This window comes from Hylobates moloch, unplaced genomic scaffold (genome assembly GCF_009828535.3).
Source record: "Hylobates moloch isolate HMO894 unplaced genomic scaffold, HMol_V3 SCAFFOLD_14, whole genome shotgun sequence".
In the NCBI taxonomy this organism is placed as follows: Eukaryota; Metazoa; Chordata; class Mammalia; order Primates; family Hylobatidae; genus Hylobates; species Hylobates moloch.
In genome coordinates, this window is record NW_026652289.1 from 72006389 (window position 1) to 72027747 (window position 21359).

General features: G+C 39.4%; 2 protein-coding genes across 6 annotated transcripts in view; both read left to right on the forward strand.

Annotated features, from left to right (window-relative positions):
- TMEM87A (transmembrane protein 87A) overlaps positions 1-11912 on the forward strand; it is a 63596-nt gene extending 51684 nt beyond the window's left edge. For 4 of the 5 annotated variants that reach the window (XM_032176037.2, XM_032176038.2, XM_058427780.1 and 1 more), the window contains 5 exons: positions 2182-2255; positions 2675-2736; positions 3951-4006; positions 4495-4525; positions 10701-11912. In XM_032176037.2, the coding sequence (XP_032031928.1) occupies positions 2182-2255; positions 2675-2736; positions 3951-4006; positions 4495-4525; positions 10701-10742 (265 nt within the window). In that variant the 3' untranslated portion in view covers positions 10743-11912. Of the gene's footprint in view, positions 1-2181; positions 2256-2674; positions 2737-3950; positions 4007-4494; positions 4526-10700 lie in introns of those variants that run through there. The other variant, XR_009209776.1, reaches the window with a different exon arrangement.
- A 2248-nt stretch (positions 11913-14160) lies between these two features.
- The window catches only part of VPS39 (VPS39 subunit of HOPS complex), a 56114-nt gene continuing 48915 nt past the window's right edge, over positions 14161-21359 (forward strand). Inside the window, exon 1 of the mRNA XM_032176043.2 lies at positions 14161-14369. Within this exon, the coding sequence (XP_032031934.1) occupies positions 14297-14369 (73 nt within the window). The 5' untranslated portion in view covers positions 14161-14296. The remainder of the gene's footprint in view (positions 14370-21359) is intronic.

Here is a 21359-nt window from a genome sequence, read left to right on the forward strand (position 1 = left end):
CAACAGAGCGAGACCCTGTCTCAAAAAAATTTTTAAAAAGCCTTTGGTGTTGAATTTTTGCCCTTTATTTTTAAAATTTTTTTATTTTAGATGGGGTCTTGCTATGTTGCCTAGGCTAGACTCAAACTTTGGGCTCAGGGGATCCTCCTACCTCAGCCTCCTCAGTAGCTGAGACTACTGGTACATGTCACTACACCCAGCTCTTGTTTTTTAATAAAAATTTTAGATTATTTAATTCTAGGAAAACCTATTAAGATTTTGATTGGAACTTAATTGAATTAATGAATTAGGGAGATTATATATATATTTTTGATAATTCCTTGACTGTGGCATCTCTCCATTTTTTAGTCTTTGAATTATGTTTTGTAACTTCTGATTTAAATTTTTGTGGCTCTTACGAATGTACCCTTTAAAAATATATACAGCTTTTCCAAATATGTAGGAATGCTGTTGCCTTTTCCTCTCTCTCTCTGTCTGTCTCTCTCTCTGTGTCTCTGTCTCTCTCTGTCTCTCTTCTTGACGGAGTCTCACTGTGTCACGCAGGCTGGAGTGCAGTGGTGTAATCTTGGCTCACTGCAACTTCTGCTCCCCAGGGTCAAGGGATTCTCCTGGTTCAGCCTCCTGAGTAGCTGGGATTACAGGCACCCACCACCATGCCCAGCTAATTTTTGTACTTTTAGTAGAAATGGGGATTCACCTTGTAGGCCAGGCTGATCTCAAAACTCCTGACCTCAAGTGATCCGTCCTCCTCAGCCTACCAAAGTGCTGGGATTACAGGCGTGAGCCACGATGCCCGGCTTGATTGTTTAATGTATATCATACCCAGCAACCCTCCTGTTACATTGTTCTGATAATTTCCACATTTTCTTTTCAGATAGATTTTTGTCTAAAGTAATCATTACATGTTCCTTTTTTGCCAAATAATATTCCTGCCTCAATTTTGATTCTTATATTATTAGCTTGGCTAAGCCCTCCTGTATAATATTGAATAGAGTCAATGACAGTGGGCCCTCTCATCTTACTCTGACATTAAATGCTTCTCAAATATCATCAACTATGATATTTACCATGGAATTTGTTACCCGTTAACTAGTTGTAGATGTTCCCTTCTGTTCCTAGTTTATTAAGAATTGTTATCATGAAAGAGAGTTTTAAAAGCAAGGTAGAATGAAAATAGTAGGTAACAATAAAATGGGAAGTATAGAGTGAGGTCAAAGCTAAAGCATTCGGCCGGGCACGGTGGCTCACACCTGTAATCCCAGCACTTTGGGAGGCTGAGGCGGGCAGATCATGAGGTCAGGAGATCGAGACCATCCTGGCTAACACGGTGAAACCCCGTCTCTACTAAAAATACAAAAAAATTTGCCGGGTGTGGTGGCGGGCGCCTGTAGTCCCAGCTACTTGGGAGGCTGTGGCAGGAGAATGGTGTGAACCTGGGAGGTGGAGCTTGCAGTGAGGCGAGATCACGCCACTGCACTCCAGCCTGGGCGACAGAGTGAGACTCTGTCTCCAAAAAAATAAATAAAAAATAAAACAAATAAATAAAAGCTAAAGCATTCTAGGAATTACATGTCTGGGAGCTGCTTTGCTGAATCTCTTGGAAGTTGTTAAGGAAAGGCATCTGAGATATACCAGGTCAGACCTTCATCTTCTGAGCTTCTCACTTATAAACTAAAATTTTAAATTACCTGGAATAGGCCTCCCTTCTCTTAACTCCCAATTTGAAGGCTGCGATTTTAAATTAGATGAGAATTTACTTAACTCTATTTGATACATATCCTTATGAATGAACATTTGTTGACTGTCTACTAAATGTGACAGGTATTGTTCTAAGCACTTTATTTGTAATGACTTACTTTTACAAAACACCCCTATGAGTAATGTTCTATTATCCCCTTATTTACAGATGAGGAAACTGGGTACAGAGAGATTAAGTAACTAGTCTGATGTCACAGGTAGTATTCAGCTGAGCCTGCACTCATAAATATGATACTGTCCTGCTTCTCTCTTGCTAATATAGGCAATTAAGAGCTTTCTGAAGGGGAAGAAATTTTATTATTAAACTGATTTAATGAATTACTATAATTGCAGTTTCAATAATTAGTTTTGTAAAATGCAACTGGTATAGCAGTTTTTGAAGTTTTCTAATTTTTTCCTTCTGTTCTACTTTGGTTCTGTTAGGTTTGCCTTTTCACCATTGTCTGAGGAAGAGGAGGAGGATGAACAAAAGGAGCCTATGCTGAAAGAAAGCTTTGGTAATAATAAAATTCACCTCTTATTAGTACTTTAAATATTCTTTTTCTATAAGTACATTGTTTATTATTTTATAACTGTGTTGTTCCTATGTTTGGTATGGGATGAAGTTAGGGTTAAGAAAATAAGGGTGTGAATCTTAAGATGAAGCCATGGTAAATTCAGTAAGTAATGGCACATTAAGTATCCATTTTACTTGCTAGAAGTGAGCTAAAAATTTTGCTTTGAAATCCCCAGCTTACATGTAAAGATGGAGAAACATCTGTTGTATATTTCACAAGTATTAGGAAGCTTAAAATAAAACTATGATAAGTAACTTTGGGGCTTTTAATTTAAAAAAAGAAAAAGTTCTGAATCCGTTTTGCCGACATTGTTGATCTGTTCACAAAGTTAAACAATGTATATTTATTTTCTTCTACAGAAGGAATGAAAATGAGAAGTACCAAACAAGAACCCAATGGAAATAGTAAAGTTAACAAAGCAGTAAGTATGACTTTTCCATTCGTCTTTGTTCTTTGTCCCATCTTCCAACCCTCAGTAGAACTACTAGACGAAAACAGGAGGTAAATTCTGTGACATTGATCGTGGCAATGATTTTTTTTTGTATATGACCCCAAAAGCACAGGGAACAAAGCAAAAATAGAGAAGTGAGAGTACATCAAACTATAAAGCTTCTGCCCAGCAAAGGAAACAATTAACAAAGTGAAAAGATAACCTACAGAATGGGAGAAAACATTTGCAAACATTGCATCTGTTAAGGGGTTAATATCCAATTTATATAAGGAACTCAGTAGCAAGAAAACGAATAGCCCAGTTTAAAAATGGGCAATGGACCTGTATATACATTTCTTAAGACCTACAAATGGCCAACAAGTATATGAAAAAGTTTTTATCATTACTAATCCTCAGGGAAATGCAAATGAAAACGACAATGAGATAACACCTTATACCTGTTTGAATGGCATTTATCAAAATGAAGAAACAAGTGTTGACAAGGACATGGAAAAAGGAATGCTTGTACACTGTTGATAGGAATGTGAGTTAGTATAGCCATTATGGAAAATAGTATGGAGGTTCCTCAAAATTAAAAATAGAACTACCTTATGATCCAGCATTCATATCACTGAGTATGATCCAGCATTCATATCACTTCATACCTAAAGGAAATGAAATCAGTATGTTAAAGAGATACTTGCACTGTCATGTTCATTGCAGTATTAATCACAGTAGCCAAGATACAGAATCAACCTGCATGTCCATCAGTAGATGAACGGATAAGGAAAACGTGTATTTTGATATACAATGGAATACTATTTAGATTCAGAAGAGAGGGAAATCTTGTCATTCGCGACAGCGTGAAGAAGCCTGGAAGATACTATGTTAAGCAAAATAAGCCAGGCACAGAAAGACGAATACCACATGATCTCACTTACGTCAAATCTAAAAAAGTTGAATTCCTAGAAGCAGAGGGTTGAGTGGTGGTTATCAGGGGCTCTGGGAGAACTGGGGAGATGTTGGTCAAAGGGATTTTTAAAAATGTTTTTAAAAATTAAAATATTTTACTTTTCTGTCAGCAGTCCCATTTGTGAATGTACAACTACAGAATTATGAAAGACAAAATTTAAGACCTTTATGTCCTTACTTGAGATGTATTACGTGGTGCATTTTAGTAATGAGTGGTATTTGTGTGTTCCCAGCAGGAAGATGATTTGAAGTGGGTAGAAGAGAATGTTCCTTCTTCTGTGACAGATGTGTAAGTTTTTGAACGATTACCACAAGAATCCTATTTCAAAGTTAGTACTACTTTGTTATTATTTTAAATGAGCAAGTTATACTCATGAAAATACAAGATACTGAAAAATAATTAAAAGAATAGGAATAATCTGCAAACAAAATTAATTGGGTTTATTCATTCAGATGACATTTCTGCTTAGAAAGATTTAGCTATGTAGTAGATCTTAAAATGAATGGGATACTCCTTTTGCAATTTTTAGTTCCTTTCCAGGGCTATAATTTTAATGAAACATTGGTCCTGTTGCATTGCAAAATATGTTTTTTTCTATACAATTTCTGTAACTGTTGCTTATTGTATTTGCTGTTTATTTTCCCTAAAAGGGCCATTAATAAAATGCAAATCTTAGATAATTATAAAGCTTTTAATTGCATTGTTCCAATGTCTTTTATGAACCATTTATGGCTTTATTTTACATTGTTCAATTTAGTATTTCTCTCTCTCTGCAGAGCACTTCCAGCCCTTCTGGATTCAGATGAGGTTGGTACTCAATTCACGTGCATAAATTGTGTATGTGGTGACTAAATAGAAAGTCATGAATCGTCTGTTCATGGAGATTCTCTTTATTTGACTCAGTAGTGGCCTGAAAACTATAGTTTATATAGTTGAAAAGGATAAGAATAGAAATACTAATAGAGTTCAAACATTCAAGAATCTTTCCTTTCTTTGCATCTGTCTATACATGTTTCACTTTTCAAAGTTATATGGTCAGACTTGAGAATGTTTTTGTTTAAATTGGGTAGTAAATACAGTACTCTCCACCATCTAGTTCTTTTGTCTGTAAGAAATGCAAATTTAACCCTAATCTAATATTGGCAAAAATAATAAGGAAAAATATTGAGAAAGGAATATAGTAGACCAAAACAAAATCTAAATTGTTACCTACTATTTAATAATATTTTTGTCACTACCTTCTTCAGATAGTAAGGATTATAATTAGTACCTCTAATATTTATGTTTTTAATCTTTTACTTTGCCTCCATACAGTTAATCTAGAAGGCTTCACATGAAGTCTTATGTTAGGATTGTGGGCCAGGTATAGTGGCTCATGCCTGTAATCCCAGTACTTTGGGAGGCCAAGGCAGGAGGATCACTTGAGGTCAGGAGCTTGAGACCAGCCTGGGCAACATGGTGAAACCCCATCTCTACAAAACATACAAAAATTAGCCGGAGATGGTGGCATACACCTGTAGTCTCAGCTACTTGGGAGGTGAAGTGGGAGGATCACTTGAGCCCTGGAGGCAGAGGTTGCAGTGAGCTGAGATCACGCCACTCCAGCCTGGGCAAAAGAGTGAGACCCCATCTCAAAAAAGAAAAAACAAGAAAAGAAAAAGAATTGTGGTCTGAGTTCATGGAAACTAGTTCTGGACATGTTCTGAATATTAGGTCATTATAGAGTTTTTGTTTCTTTGTTTGTGTTTTGTTTTGTTTTTCAGGAAGCCTTTTGGAAGCATCTTGTCTGATTCTGATTCATTGTGTTGAATTGGCTGCTAAAAATGTTTTGTTCATTTCCCAGTGACACGATATTTGACACAGCATGTACAGTATCAAATTCCTTAGCTATGTATTGAAATAATTGAGAACTCTACCATTCAGATTTGAACCTATCTACATAACACTTTGCTTTCTGTGGTATATTCTGCTGTTCCCACATCTCCCTCTTGAGGTCTGCCTCTGCTAATTATTTGCTTTTAAGGCTTCCCTTGTACTTCAGCTCTACATGAGCTGCTATAAGCAGAGAAGGCTGATTAATTGAAACCTGATTGTGCCCTTCATGGGAATGCAAGTTTGCCATAGTAATTTGGTAGCACTGAGTTCAGCCATCTGTTCATATTTTCCTCTGTGAAAACACTGTGCAAGATTTTGCAAGTATACATAAGGCTTTTTTGTGGTAAGAAAACATAACAATGAGATCTACTCTCTTAACTCCTTTAGTGTACGTTACAGTATTGTTATGTATAAGCACCATGTTGTACAGCAGATCTCTAGAACATTTTCATCTCGTTTAACTGAAATTTTATACCTGCTGAACAGCAACTCTTGCCTTCCCCCTCCCTCAGCCCCTGGCATCTACCATTCTATTTCTGACTTTGAGTTCTATTTTAGATAACTCATATAAGTGGAATCATGCAGCATTTGTCCTCCTGTGGCTTGCTTGTTTCACTTAGCATAATGTCTTCAAGATTTATCTAAGTTGTAGCACGTGTCAGAATTTCCTTCCTTTTTAAGGCTGACAAGTGTTCCATTGTATATATGTAACACGTTATCTTCATCCATTTATCTGTCAGTGGACACTTGGGTTATTTCCATACCTTGGCTGTTGTGAATAATGTTGCAGTGAACATGGGAGTGCACATTTCTCTTTGAGATCCTGCTTCATTTCTTTTAGGTATATATGCAGAAGTAGGATTACTGGATTATATGGTAGTTGTTTTTTAAATTTTTTTGAGGAGCTTTCATACTGTTTTCCATAGTGATTGTACCATTTTACATTCCCACCAGCAAAGCACAGGGGTTCCAATTTCTTTCTTTGCCCACATTTGTTATTGTTTGTTTTTTGATAATGGCCATCCTAACAGGTGTGAGGTGACACCTTGTGGTTTTGGTTTGTATTTCTCTGATGATTAGTGATGATGAGCATTTTTTTATATACCTGTCAGCCATTTGGAAGCCCTCTTTTGAGAAATGTCTCTTCCAGTCCCTGGCCCAGTTTTTAATCAAGTTAGTTGATTTTTTGCTGTTGAATTATAGGGGTTTCTTATATATTTTGGATATTAACCCTTATCAGATACAGTCCTATGCCACATTTCAGTCAGCAATGGACCACATATATGACAGTGGTCCCATAAGATAATACTGTTTTTTGTTTTTTGTTTTTTTTGAGACGGAGTCTCGCTCTGTTGCCCAGGCTGAAGTGCAGTGGCGCCATCTCAGCTCACTGCAAGCTCCGCCTCCCGGGTTCACGCCATTCTCCTTCCTCAGCCTCCCAAGTAGCTGGCACTACAGGTGCCCGCCACCATGCCTGGCAAATTTTTTGCATTTTTTTAGTAGAGACAGGGTTTCACTGTGTTAGCCAGGATGGTCCCGATCTCCTGACCTCGTGATCCGCCCACCTCGGCCTCCCAAAATGCTGGGATTACAGGCGTGAGCCACTGCATCCGGCCAATACTGTATTTTTACTGTACCTTTTCAATGTTTAGATATCTTTAGATACCCAAATACTTACCATTGTATTCCAGTTGCCTTTGGTATTCAGTACAGTAACATGCTGTACAGGTTTTTAGCCTAGAGCAATAGGCTTATACCATATAGCCGAGGTATGTAGTAGGGTATATAACATCTAGATTTGTGTAAGTATATTCTGTGAAGTTCACACAGCTATGAAATTGCCTAATGACACAGTTCTCAGAATGTATCCCTATCATTAAGTGATATGTGACTGTACATAGTATGCAAATACTTTCTCCAATTCTGTAGGTTGCCTTTCGTTCTGTTGTGTGCTTCCCTTGCTCTGCAGAAGCTTTTTAGTTTGATGTAGTCCCATTGGTCTGTTTTGCTCTTGTTGCTTTGTGCTTTTGGTGTCATAGCCAAGAAATCACTGCCAAGACCAATTTTAAGAAACTTAGGTTGTCTTCTAGGAGTTTTTTGGTTTCAGATCTTATGTCTAATTCCTTATCTATTTTGACTTGTCTAAGTCTTTAATCTATTTTGAGTTGATTTTTGTGTATAGTGAAGATGAGTTACTTTCATTCTTTCTCATGTGAATATCTAGTTTTTCCAGCACCATTTGTTGAGGAAACTGTCAGTTTCCCCACTGTGTAGTGTTGTCTCTCTTTTCGAAGATCGGTTGACCATATATGTGTAGTTTTATTTCTGGGCTTTCTGTTTTGTTCCACTTGGTCATAGTGTATGATTCTTTTAATGTGCCGTTAAATTCTGTTTTCCAGTGTTACATTGAAGATTTTTGCGTCTGCTCATCAGGGATATTGGCCTGTCGTTTCTCTTCTTGTCATGTCTTTGGCTTTGGCATCAGGGTAATGCTGGCCTCATAGAATAAGTTTGGAAGTTCCTTCCAAATAAATGTTTTCGTCTTCAATTTTTTTGAAAGAGTTTAAGAAGGATTAGTGTACCTTGTCTTTAAGTACCTGGTAGGACTCAACTAAAGAAGCCATCTGGTCCTGGGCTGTTTTTTTGTTGGGATGTTTTTGATTACTGATGGAATCTTCTTTCTTGTTGTAGGTCTTACCAGGTTGTGTATTTTTTTTTCCCCAGATTTTCTATTCCTTGATGATTCAGTCTTGGTAGGTTGTATACTTCTAGGAATTATATATTTTGTTCTAGGTTATCCAATTTCTTGGCATATTTTTAAAAATATTTTGTATATTTTTGTTGAAATTCTTACTTTGTTCATGCATTGTTCTCCTGAGTTCGTTGAACATCTTCATGATAGTTGTTTTGCATTCTCTTTCAAATAATTCCTATACCTCTGTTTCATTGGGGTTGGTTTCCAGAGATTTATCTTCTTCCTTTGTCTGGGCCATGTTTCTCCGATTCTCCATTTTCCTTAATTCTTTGTGTTGGTTTCAGTGCATTAGAAAAAAAAAACAGTTACCTTTCCAGTGTTAATGGACTGACATCGTACAGGAGAACACCCTCACCAATCATCCTGCGTGGAGATTCTGATGGCCTCTCTAACCCACTCTGTATTGTGTCTTTTTCTGGACTTCTGCATATGTATTCCCAATCAGAGGGATTTGCTGGGTTTTTCCCTCTCCAGGAACTTATCATCTCTTGCTCTCTTTTGTGTTTATCTGCTGTATCATGGGTCTCCTGGAGCCAGTGGCATAGCCCAGCTCTTTTTTTGTTCATACTGGCCCCAGGCACCTAAAGTATACTGGTCGCATCTCTGCTTCAAACCATTCCCTACAGAAACCATTCCCTCAGGTAACCTCTTACAAAGTTGGAACATTTTCACAGTCCATCTCTCCTCCCTAGGGAAAAGCTGGGATTTGGGGATGTTGGGGATTCTACTTGCTTACTCTGCACTGAGCTGGGGGAGGGGCTGTAGTGAGCTCATGCTTGCTAGTCCAAACTTCCACTTTTGATTTCAGCAACTTCCAACCTGGGCCCTTTGTTGTTAGCTCTCGGACTCAGGCCAGACAGAAAGCAGTCTCTCGTGTAGGTTCCAGAAAAGTCAGAATGTTGGATGTACATTCCAGTCATTCCCTTCCCTCTGCAAAAAGAAGCTGGGAGCTGAGGGTTTCCTCCCTATCATGTGGTACTGTGCTGGGTCCATGGGAAGGGAAGAATTATGGCAAGAGGGTGCCTCAGGTTTTTCTGCCGACTTTGATTCAGCTGGTTTCATGCTTTCCTATAGTGCAGAAGACCCTCAGCTGGTTTCTGGATTCCCACAAAGGGAATTTTTCCATGTATTATTGAATCAGTGTGTCTGTAGAGGGAAGGAGGGTCCAGGGCTTCCTATTCTGTCATCTTGCTGACATCACTTCCTCCAAGGCCTTTTTTTCCCTTAAAACTGAAAAAGACCTTAAATGAATTACAGGAGAAACAATTTACATGATGGACCAGGAATCAAAATGGCGTAAGGCTTTTCAACAACATCTTTGGAAACCAGAACAAAGCCTTTGAATTCTGAGGAAAATTATTTTCAACCTAGAATTCTGTACTCAACTAAACTATCATTATGAGGGTAAAATAAAGATGTTTCTAGTCATACAAGAAGTAAAATAATTGATGTCCTATATGCAGTTTCTGAAGAAAGTAGTGGAAAATGTTCTCCACAAAAATGAGGAAGCTAAGAAAAAGACTTGGGATCTAGGAAATAAAGGGTCCAACACAGAGACAAGAAAAATTCCCAGTATGATGTAAGAAATTCTCAGGTTGGCAGCTGGGCACCAGGCTTGGATGGAGTGGAGAACAGAGAGCATCAGAAAGGATATTTTTAAGAAAAAGGGAAACATCTATAGATTATCTGATGTGATTGATTATATTCAAAAAAGGTTTGTAGTTCTGTCAGTTTGTGATACAATAGTGAGAGGTACTTCACCAATGAAGCAAAAGAAAAATGAAAATTAACTCTAAGGTATAAAATTGCCTAAGAAGGGAAATTTAAGGGTAGTACATTAATTATTTTAATTGAAATGGGATACTGTAAATACTATATTAAATTAAATGTAATTTTATTTTTTACATGATTTTTAAAAAGTGTAGTAAAAAACACATAACAAATCAACTCTCCTAACCATTCTAAAGTGCAGAGTGTTAACTAGGTGCATGTCTTTGCCCTCATCCTTCACTGGGTCTTCAAGTTAAATTCCTGAATTAGAGGAGTTACACATTTTTATTAAAGCCTAATCTTATGTAAGTATTTGTTTAGTCATCTTAACTGACTCTATACATTTCCTTCTGAGTGCTGATTTTCTGTCCAGAAGCCTAGAGCTTTTGATTTAGTTGTTCTTGGGTGAGGTCTGGACATCTGTATGTTCAAAATCTTCATAAATGTTTAGGAACCATTTCTCTAAACATTTAACTAACATAAAGTACTCGTGGAAGATGTTTGCTTGGATAGTCTGTATAGAAGATATTTGGAATATAGATCATTTTAACCTAATATACTTAAACCTTTTTTTTTCCCTAGGAACGAATGATCACACACTTTGAAAGGTCCAAAATGGAGTAAGGAATGGGAAGATTTGCAGTTAAAGATGGCTACTATCAGGGAAGAGATCAGCATCTGTGTCAGTCTTCTGTACGGCTCCATGGGATTAAAGGAAGCAATGACATCCTGATCTGTTCCTTGATCTTTGGGCATTGGAGTTGGCGAGAGGTGTCAGAACAAAGAGAACATCTTACTGAAAACAAGTTCATAAGATGAGAAAAATCTACGAGCTTCTTATTTACAACACTGCTGCCCCCTTTCCTCCCAGACTCTGACATGGATGTTCATGCAACTTAAGTGTGTTGTTCCTGAACTTTCTGTAATGTTTCATTTTTTTAATCTGACAAACTAAAAAGTTTAACATCTTCTAAAAGACTGTCATCAACACCATAATATGTAATCTCCAGGAGCAACTGCCTGTAATTTTTATTTATTTAGGGAGTTACATAGGTGATGGGGGAAATTGTTAACTACCTTTCATTTTCCTGGGAAGTCAAGGTTACATCTTGCAGAGGTTGTTTTGAGAAAAAGGGGCCCTTCTGAGTTAAGGAGCCATAATTGTATCAATGATCAAAAGAAAAAAAAAGAAACTGTTACAGTATGATTCAGATCATTTAAAAAAGCAAAATCAAGTGCAATTTTGTTTACAAATGGTGTATATTAAAGATTTTTCTATTTCAGATGTACTTTAAAGAGAAATATTAGCTTAACTCTTTTGACATCTGCTATTGTGACACATCCCATTGCTGGCAATGTGGTGCACACTCCGAAACTTTTAACTACTGTTTTGTAAGCCTCCAAGGGTGGCATTGCAGGGTCCTTAGGCAATGTTTTGTTTGCCTTTATGCAGAGAGGTGCTCCAAGTGCTGTGATTGAGTACCGTGCTAGAGGAACTGTAATGCTTCAGAAGTGGTAGCTTATACAAAGAAAACAGGTCCTGCTGGCTTAATTTAAACAGTTACTGCATGAAGTAGCGTGGAGGCCCTGGACTGCTGCTCGTTCTTTAGGATGGACTGTTCTGGTATCTGGTATTGGTTTAGAGACTGTTTATAAGGGACATCACAAGGTGATGGGATTCATTTGAAGCACTCTATTTCTGTTTTAATGGTTTTATCCAATTTTGCCTTCCCAAGATTTTTGTTCTACATAAAAAGTTCATGCCACTTTTTAATATAAAAAAATTTAACAAAATTAATGCATTTTTCTCATTTTTTTCAAACTTTTTCTAAAGACCCTTTCTCTCAAACTCATGAAACCTTTCTTTCTATGGCTTTTATTCTAGATTGTCTTATTTTCTGTTAAAACCAATGACCACATGACCACAATCTTCACGAACTCATACTGCAGTGAAAGTGTTAACCCTTAGGTAGTTTCTCTACAACTCTTTGCTATGGTTATTTTAAAATAAGTTTCCTAGGAAGTATCTCTGAGGAACAGCAATCTGAAGAACTGACTATATTCTCATGCTAATTCATTAGCCAAAGGCTGGTGGTATTGTTGCATGCTGCTATTGCATATTAAAACTTAGCAGATCAATAATAGTTGTAATGCAGCAGGATAGTTGGTCAAATTTTTTTTTAGGCTGCTTTGATGTTGACTTGAGACTAGGAAAAAAAAAAAAACCCATTGTGTTAAGCAGGAGTCTATAGTTCAAATTCCATAGCCTGGGCCCTGATAATTCTACTTACAGCTTTCTGTATTACTGGGAATGGATATAGTGTGTTATTTCTTAGGACAGGTTCAGAAGAAATTGATAGCTTTGCACTAATCTGTAAAACAATATAAACCTTAGGGTTTTGGGCCTGAATGAAAAGGTACTAGACCTTCTTCCAGCACAACAGCTGGTAATTCTAAATTTTTAAGAAGGTGATCAGCTTCTATGGTGAAAATCAGCTATAACACAGGATTTGTTTAGCAATTTTTATATTTTTGACTACTTGAAAGTACTTTTCACTTGATTATCAGAACAGCATTTGGTAAAGATGGGACAAGTATTCCTAGTTTACATATGAAGAAACTGATACTGTGTGAAAATAAAATGACCAGGACCAGTTTTTTTGACTTCATATCACAGACTTACCCTTTTTCTTTTACATTTTTGCTTTAAACCCAAATGCTTAATTTTTTGACCTAATGTTTTCCTAGGGGGAAATTACCAGATATAGATCATTCTTGCAGCCCAAACTTTGTTGTTTTTTAAGTCTTCAAGGGCAATACTAAGGTTAACCTCAGACAGTACAGGTCCCAGGTCCTATAGGAGGAAAAGCCATGACACCTTCCTAAAAGGAATATTAGGATGTAAGACACAGCTTTGGAAAGTTGAATTGGTAGGAATGTGGTCATCAAATTAAAAGGAGGCTTATTTCACTGACTTCTAAGAGTTAGTGAATCATCTCTTGCCTAAACTCTTGCTACTCAAAAGGTGATCCAGGGACCAGCAACATCTGGGAGATTTTTGGCGCTCAATTGAGGGTCTTACTCTGGTCCTACTGAATCAAAAGAGGCATTTTAACAATGTCTCTACGTGATTTGTATGCACATTAAATTTGAAAAGCATTGGCCTCAAATGGTGGTTCTCAGGGTGATTCTGCCTCCCAGTGGACATACGGCAAAGAGACATTTTTATACCTCTGTGCGGAAGATACTGGCATCTGGTGGGTGGAGGTTAGGGATGCTGTTAAACATCTTACATTGTACAGAACATGCCCCCTCCCCCAACAAGAAATTATCCTGTCCTAAATGCTGGTAGTGCTATCGCTGAACAACCCTAGCCTAAAATGGTGGTTCTCAAGCTTTTAAGTGCATGGACTCACCTTGGGGCTTATTAAAACATAGGTTGCTGTTCTCTTCGAGTTTCAGATTCAGTAGAACTGGAATGGGCCTGAAACTTTGCATTTCTAACAAGTTCACAGGTGCTGCTGCTACAGCTGTTGTTGCTGGTCTAGAACCACTTTCAGAACCACTGGCCTAGAACAACCATGAAAGCATAAAGGTAAGGTGCTTGTACTAGCTGGGATATAATGATAATACTAAAGCTACCACTTATTGAGAGCTTAGTGTGTGTCAGGTGTTGCTAAGGGCTCACGACACTAGATCACAGGTATTTACACAAATTTTGCAGATTAGGAAAGTATGGCATGGAAATATTAAATTTTCTAAATCACAGCTAATTTCCTAATTGGTAGATCTCCGTCTGAGGTCTGACGCCAAAGGCCGAGTTTTTAACCATCACTCCCACTGCCTAAAACAGTTCTAAGATTAAGAGTTTGTTCCTTCTATGGTAAGCCCATGGCTACTCGGGATGGAGTAGCTATGGGTCCAGAGTGACGGTGGAAACTCAGCAACAAAGCAATTCCGAGAGTGCACCGGAAGGAAGGGGCGGGACTTCGGCTGCGGAAGGGGCGGGCCTAACTAGCAGGAAGTCCGGAGTTGACGATAGCTGTGTTGTTGAAGGGCCTGTAGCCGGGGGTTCCTGGCCGGATCCCGGTCTACCCTTAGCCTAGCCTCGTTCCGGACCCCAGCCCGGCCCGGAACACTCTGGGCGAGACGGCGGTGGCGACTCTCCCCTTGCCGCCATGCACGACGCTTTCGAGCCAGTGCCGATCCTAGAAAAGCTGCCTCTGCAAATCGACTGTCTGGCTGCCTGGGGTGAGCCGAGGGGCCGCGGGGTGTCAGCACAGGAGCGGCCCGGATCTTTTCTGAGGCCGGGGAAGTGGACAGGCTTCCATCCGTGTGGGCTTTGGTTGGATGCTGCACGAGAGGGGCTTGGGATGAGAGAAGGCAGAGAGATGACCACCGGGTATAGACATCAATGTCTGTGGGGCTGCTTGGGTGATCCCAGTGATCCAGTCATTTAGGGGAGTTCCCCTTGCTTTTGCTCCCTGTGCAGAGTGGGAGGATGAGCTTTCCTTTTTAGTTGTGCTCGGCTTTGGCCCATTTTGATTCCCACGAAGTCTTCATTTTAGAGGGCCAAAGCAGTAAGAAGTTCTCAGCCTGCCAGGGGCTTGAAGTTGTCCAGATGTTTGTGTTGTTTTCTAGATGAAAGTCAACCCTGATTTGGGGGGCATTGAACAAGTTAACATCATATGCTTTTTTTTCCCCCTTAGTGGTCATTCGTTCATTTCTCATTCCTGTAGGGAACTCATGTAGTTAGCTAACCTTTGAATCTAGCCAAGCGGTTGATTACCTTGTATCCAAAGTGTCCAAGTTACCTAACTGTAGGCGGAAGAGTTTCCAGATTGTCATGAAACCTAACCCATAAAAAGTAGCATAGTCCTTTTGGGATTGACTAGTGCAGAAGGCCGGGACAGACATCTCTTGTGTGCTCTGAAATACAAATGAAGGTTTCAGGGATAACGGTGAACATTGTGCTCTTATCTATGAGTGACTGGTTTGATACCAGCCCCCAAAGACCAAGGAAATCATTTCTAACTTTCCTCTTAATGTTTAGGTCCTAGAAATCAAGGAACATAAAAAGATGATTCAGATCCCTTAATCAGATCTTATACTGAGCTAGATAGGTAACCATGATGGGCCTTATGGAATCTTGGTGGTGTCTGATACCGTGTGCATCAGCTGTTCACAGTGTCACCGAGTCATTCTTGCAGAGTTCTTCCTGACTTCTTCTGTAGGGTTCTTTCACGAAGAATTTTCATGTTAATGTGCACCCTTCCTCCTTTAGCAGCTCTGGGTCTCTTTAAAATCATACCTCCACAGTAAGCAGTTCTAGTCCTTTGGGTTAAGAGGAGAATCCTACTTCCTCCAGACGTCTCAAGAAAACCAATTTCTGTCATTAAATGCTCTCCTTAAACATTTAAATAGAAGAGGAGAAAAAGTTTTTAAATGAAAGACCTGACACTGCATGAAGGGATTAATTTCCCCATTGCTTCATCAGATATACTTATTAGGGGCCTACATGGGCCATTCTCTTTGCTTGGGACAGTAATACAATGATGAATAAGAAACAGTGTCTGTGCTCCTAGGGCACAAATTGGGGGACAAAGACACGTGAACAGATTATAATACTAGAGACATATGCTGCCTATTATTGCAACATGGATGAGGGGGTACCCAACTCAGCTAAGGACATATGTTTCTGAAAGGGATTAATGCAGCTGTTGCTACACTTGACTTAGCTCGTCAGAATCCTTGACTCTGATCTCCTGTTGGACCATTAGCACATAGTGCTCCTAGACTCTCACCAACTCCACTTTGTCACAGTAAAGATTCCTTACACCTGTGGTTTTCAGGAACACAGTTTTGAAACGATAGGTAGCTTTTGGCCTTCCTTGATCACCCACCAAACAGGAGAAATGCTCTTTGCTTCCTAAGGTGCTTAGGTACATATTAGGTTACAAGAGGCCATTAAGTGCCTCCTGCTTCAAAAGTGCTTTATTTCCAGATTTGAGCAGCAGTAATTATTGCTCTTTCTAGTCATTACCCCTTTTTAACTACATTGTGCCTTTGGATGGAAAGTTCGTCCAGGAACTTCCAGAGGCAGGTCACACAGGGCCAAATAATATTTGAGGTGTAAATGTCTTAGAGACAACCTACTCTGTCTCCTGGGAAATAGAAATCAGGAGAACATGATGAGGATGATTTCTTTCTGAACTCCAAAGTTGTATAATCCTGCTGCCTTTTCAGCATCTTCATTTGGATGTTTAGTAGCATAGCCAAAACTATTCTTGATTCCTCTCTCCTCAAACATGCCTGTCCTCCTGTATCTTACATCTCAGCAAGTGGCATTTCTATTTACCTCTTTGACTAAGGACAAAAGCTTTGGAATCGTTTTTGACTTCTTTCATTCCGTTTTACACTGTATCCCATCTATCAGCAAATCTTGTGTGTTCTACCCCTAGAATAAATCTGAAATCCAGTCATTTCTCTCTATCTTGATGATTACTACTCTTGAAGGCACCATCATCTGTCACCGGAATTACTGTAGTAGTCTTCTCATTGATCACCCTATATTTGCCAATGTGCCATTTTCAGTTTTTTATCTACTAGGTAGAGTGAAACTTTGAAAACCTAAATCTGATTCCATCCTTTGCTCAAAACCCTCTCATGGTATCACATCACAACTAGAATAAGTTCCAAAGTTTTCACCCTGCCTGGCAACATCTGACATGATCAGGCCCTTATTACTTCCCTGTCTCCTGTGCACTTACCTCTCACTCCTTTCTGGTACTAGTCCTACACAGCCTTCCTTGTTCCATCAATGCACAAAGCACATACCCACCTCAGGGCCTTTACATTTGCTGTTTCCTCGGCCTGGCACTCACTTGCCTTTGTGTATATGGTTCATTCCTCATTTCACTCAGTTCTCTGCTGAAATGTCACCCAAATCAGCAAAACCTTCCCTACGTATCCTATATAAAAGAGATTGCCACATCCACCAATGTGCTGTTTTCTTAGCCTTATCTTCTAATCATGGGTCACCATCTACTGTTATTTTATGTATTTAATTATTATTGCCTCTCTCACTCCACATTAGAATATAAGTTCCCTCAGGGCAGTATCTTTGTTTTCTACATTGCTATATCTGCAGTACCTAAAACGTTTCCTGACTCAATGGGTATTCATTAAATATATATTTAATGAATAACGTTAATATGAATAGTAATAGCTTGCAGTTGTTAAATGCTAATCTGTATTAGGCTTTTATAAAATAAGACTCCATTTTACAGAAGAAGGACCTAAGGCTTAGAAAATTTAAGAAATTTTTCCAAGGTCACATGCCTTGTAAATCATGTCTGCTTCTAGAGCCTGGTTCTCAAACTTGAATGTATATTCAAAGCCTGTAAAAAATGCAGACTTCATGTGTATATATGAGTATCTGTATGTCTATATATACATACATACCTACATTTTCCAGAGAAACAATGGAAAGATAAGTCAAAAATTACTAAAATGATGCCCATAGCAGAAGAGAGAGGAGAGGATAAAATGGACAATGATAGAAACTAGACTTTTCATCTTTTTAGCTTTGGAACTACATAAATGTTTCATAAAAACAAATAACAAAATTTAATTTAATTTAATTTAATTTTATTATTATTTTTTGAGACTGAGTCTCGCTCTGTCACCCAGGCTGGAATGCAGTGGTGCAATCTCAGCTCACTGCAACCTCCGCCTCCCAGGTACAAGCCACTGTCGTACCTCAGCCTCCCGAGTAGCTAGGATTACTGCCACCCACCACTATACCTGGCTAAGTTTTGTACTTCTAGTAGAGACGGGGTTTCATCATGTTGGCCAGGCTGATCTCAAACTCCTGACCTGAGGTGATCCGCCCACCTTAGCCTCCCAAAGTGCTGGGATTACAGACGAGAGCCACTTTGCCCAGCCAACAAGATTAAATTTTAAAATGTAAATTTCAGGGTAACACCCCAAAGCCATTGAATCTGAATCTCCATGTGCAGGGCCCAGGAATGTGCATTTTTAATAAGTCCAGGTGATTCTAATGCAGCTAACTGGGGGCTTATGCCCAGATGAGAAGTACTGTTATTTGCCATGTTACCCAACAAAGGGAAGTGACTACTATCTTACTCATCTTTGTGTTCCCTGCAGTGGCCAGCATTGGGCCAGAAATGGAATTTATTACATGAAGTTGGACTGCATTGCACTGTTGGAAGGAGCTCCATTAGGGTAATTATGAGCAATAGGGCCTAGCCCTCCTTCTCAGGAGGAATTAAGTCCAACCTTGTGGCTCAGGGTTAGGCCGTCAGGAGTTTTCTAGGGCTGATACTGCTTTGCTTATGTGTGCGTTATGTGTTTGCATAGTATGTCTCGCTTTCTGTTGTGTGTTACTGTATTGAGTCTCAGAAGGCACTGTCCATCCCATGCTGCGCGTGCTCTGCAGGCTTGTCATCCTCTGTGTTGTGCGTGCACAGCTGTGTTAAATAACGTGTCCTAGAGAGTGGAGGACCCAACATGGGACAGGTCCTCTGGCTAATGGCACATGTAATCAATCAGGTTGATTTAAAAGTTCAGAGAATTTAATCCATCAGATTGATTCCCTTTTATGACCAGTAGAATAGACATTTTATTTTTTTAATTAATTAATTTTTTTTTTGAGGCAGAATTTCACACTTGTCACCCAGGCTGGAGTGCAGTGGTGCACAATCTCCACTCACTGCAGCCTCCATCTCCTGGGTTCAAGTGGTTCTCCTGTCTCAGCCTCCCGAGTACCTGGGATTACAGGTGCTCGCCACCACACCTGGCTAATTTTTTTTTTTTTTTTTTGAGATAGAGTCCTGCCCTGTCACCCAGGCTGGAGTGCAGTGGTACGATCTCAGCTCACTGCAACCTCTCCCTCCGGGGTTCATGCAATTCTCTTGCCTCAGTCTCCTGAGTAGCTGGGATTATAGGCACACACACCACCATGCCTGGCTAATTTTTTTTGTATTTTTAGTGGAGACGAGGTTCCACTGTGTTGGCCAGGCTGGTCTTGAACTCCTGACCTCAGGTGATCTGCTGCCTTGGCCCTCCAAAGTGCTGGGATTACAGGCATGAGCCACCACACTCGGCCTAATTTTTGTATTTTTTAGTAGAGACGGGGTTTCACCATGTTGGCCAGGCTAGTCTCAAACTCCTGACCTCCAATGATTCGCCCACCTCGGCCTCCATGCCTGGCCCCTAGACATTGGATTTTTCTTTTTTTTTTTTTTTTTTTTTTTGAGACAGAGTCTGGCTCTGTTGCCCAGGCTGGAGTGTAGTGGCGCCATCTCGGCTCACTGCAAGCTCCGCCTCCTGGGTTCACACCATTCTCCTGCCTCAGCCTCCCTTGTAGCTGGGACTACAGGCGCCCGCCACCACGCCCGGCTAATTTTTTGTATTTTTTAGTAGAGACAGGGTGTCACTGTGTTAGCCAGGATGGTCTCGATCTCCTGACCTTGTGATCCGCCCGCCTCGGCCTCCCAAAGTGCTGGGATTACAGGCGTGAGCCACTGCGCCCGGCCCGACATTGGATTTTTTTAAATGTTTTGGCATGTCTTAGTTTGGGTTCACAAGAAAAAAACAAAAGTAAATTAAAAAATCTATTGGCAAGAAACATTTCAATAAAAATGGAAAATAGACTCTTGAATGTCATGTTTAGGAATTTGACTTCATATTTTGGTAGTGTAGCTTCATAGGATTTTTTAAGCCCCAGTGTGCCAGCATTAGAGATCTGCTCTAAGATAACTGACAGCAAATGTGAGAGAATGCATGGAGTGAATGAGACCAGTTGAAGCTGTCACAGGGGTCCCTGGAGAGACTCTACAGGAGGAGGCTGTCATGAGGTACCATTAGAGGTAAAACTGATAGACCCTGGCCAACTTGGGAGGAAGCTGAGGCTATTAAAAGAGATAAAGAAAAGCAGGAACTGGCGGGAATTTGGGGGACAGAGTGGAGAGAGAAGGATGGGGAAGATGATGAACATTATGTTAGCCTTTGTTTTGGTTATAGATTTTTATGTATGTTATGAGTGGGTTTTTTAAAAATTTCCACTTCATTTTATTTATATCTGAAATATCAGTGGGTGGCCTAAAAATCAACTTTAGTATTGCCAAATTGCTTGATATCATGATATCTATAAAGTTCTAAATATAGTATCTTTTACAAAGCAAACATTGCAAAATGAATTCTTTTATTTTTTCATGTTCTGCCGCAGCATACATCTCCAGCCTTCTCATTAGAGCTGCTGTTATTTCTGATTTCAACTTATGTTATTAAGAGCACACAGTGCTATTACTTTTTGTGACCTGCCTTTCCTTTAAGACCCCAAATCAAAGAAAATAGAATCACTCTGTTTTTCTGGATGACTAAGAACGTCATCCTGGAGAAATACTATTGATCCTTTGGATAAGGAATGTAGATGCTGACCTGTTTTTATAAATATAACTACTGCCATTCAGACAACCTTTGGCCGACACCCATTTTTTGACATGGGTGCCTTAGTAAGTACATCACAGCATGTGGTTGGGAATCAGACAAATTGGGGTTGGGATCCCAACTCTGCTGCTTGCCACATGTGTGACTCTGGAAAAGTTATATATTCCCTAGGCCTCAACTTCCTCATCTATAAAATGGGGATTTGAAAAAAGGACTTACTTCAAGAGATAGTTGTGAGGATTAGTGAAATAACAGATGCATTTAGCATTTCCCGGAACACAATGCATGCTCAGTAAAAGTTATCTATTTGTACCATTATCCAAGATTTTATTTTACAGAGGTCAAGAATCAAAAGAGTTTATGAAAGGAATGAGTGACCTTTATGTTATCAAAAAGCTAAGGAAGTATCTGTACATGCTTACCTTCCTTGAATGATGTAATATGGGTCTGTCAGGGTAATTATTTAAACTCTTTCTGAGCCTCTTTTTACCTAGACCAGTGCCTCCCAAAATGTGGTCCTTGAACCACCAGCATCAGCATCATCTGGGAAGTTGTTAGAAGTGAAAATTCCTGGGCCTACTTTTAAACCTACTAAATCAGATGCTCCGGGGTAGAGCCTAGCATTCTGTATTTTAACAAACTCTCAAATAATTGTGATACACTAAAGTTTAAGAACCACTAGCCTAGACCATCTTTTAAAATGTGCAATTTGGCTGGGCACAGTCGCTCACCCCTGTAATCCCAACACTTTGGGAAGCTGAAGGGGCA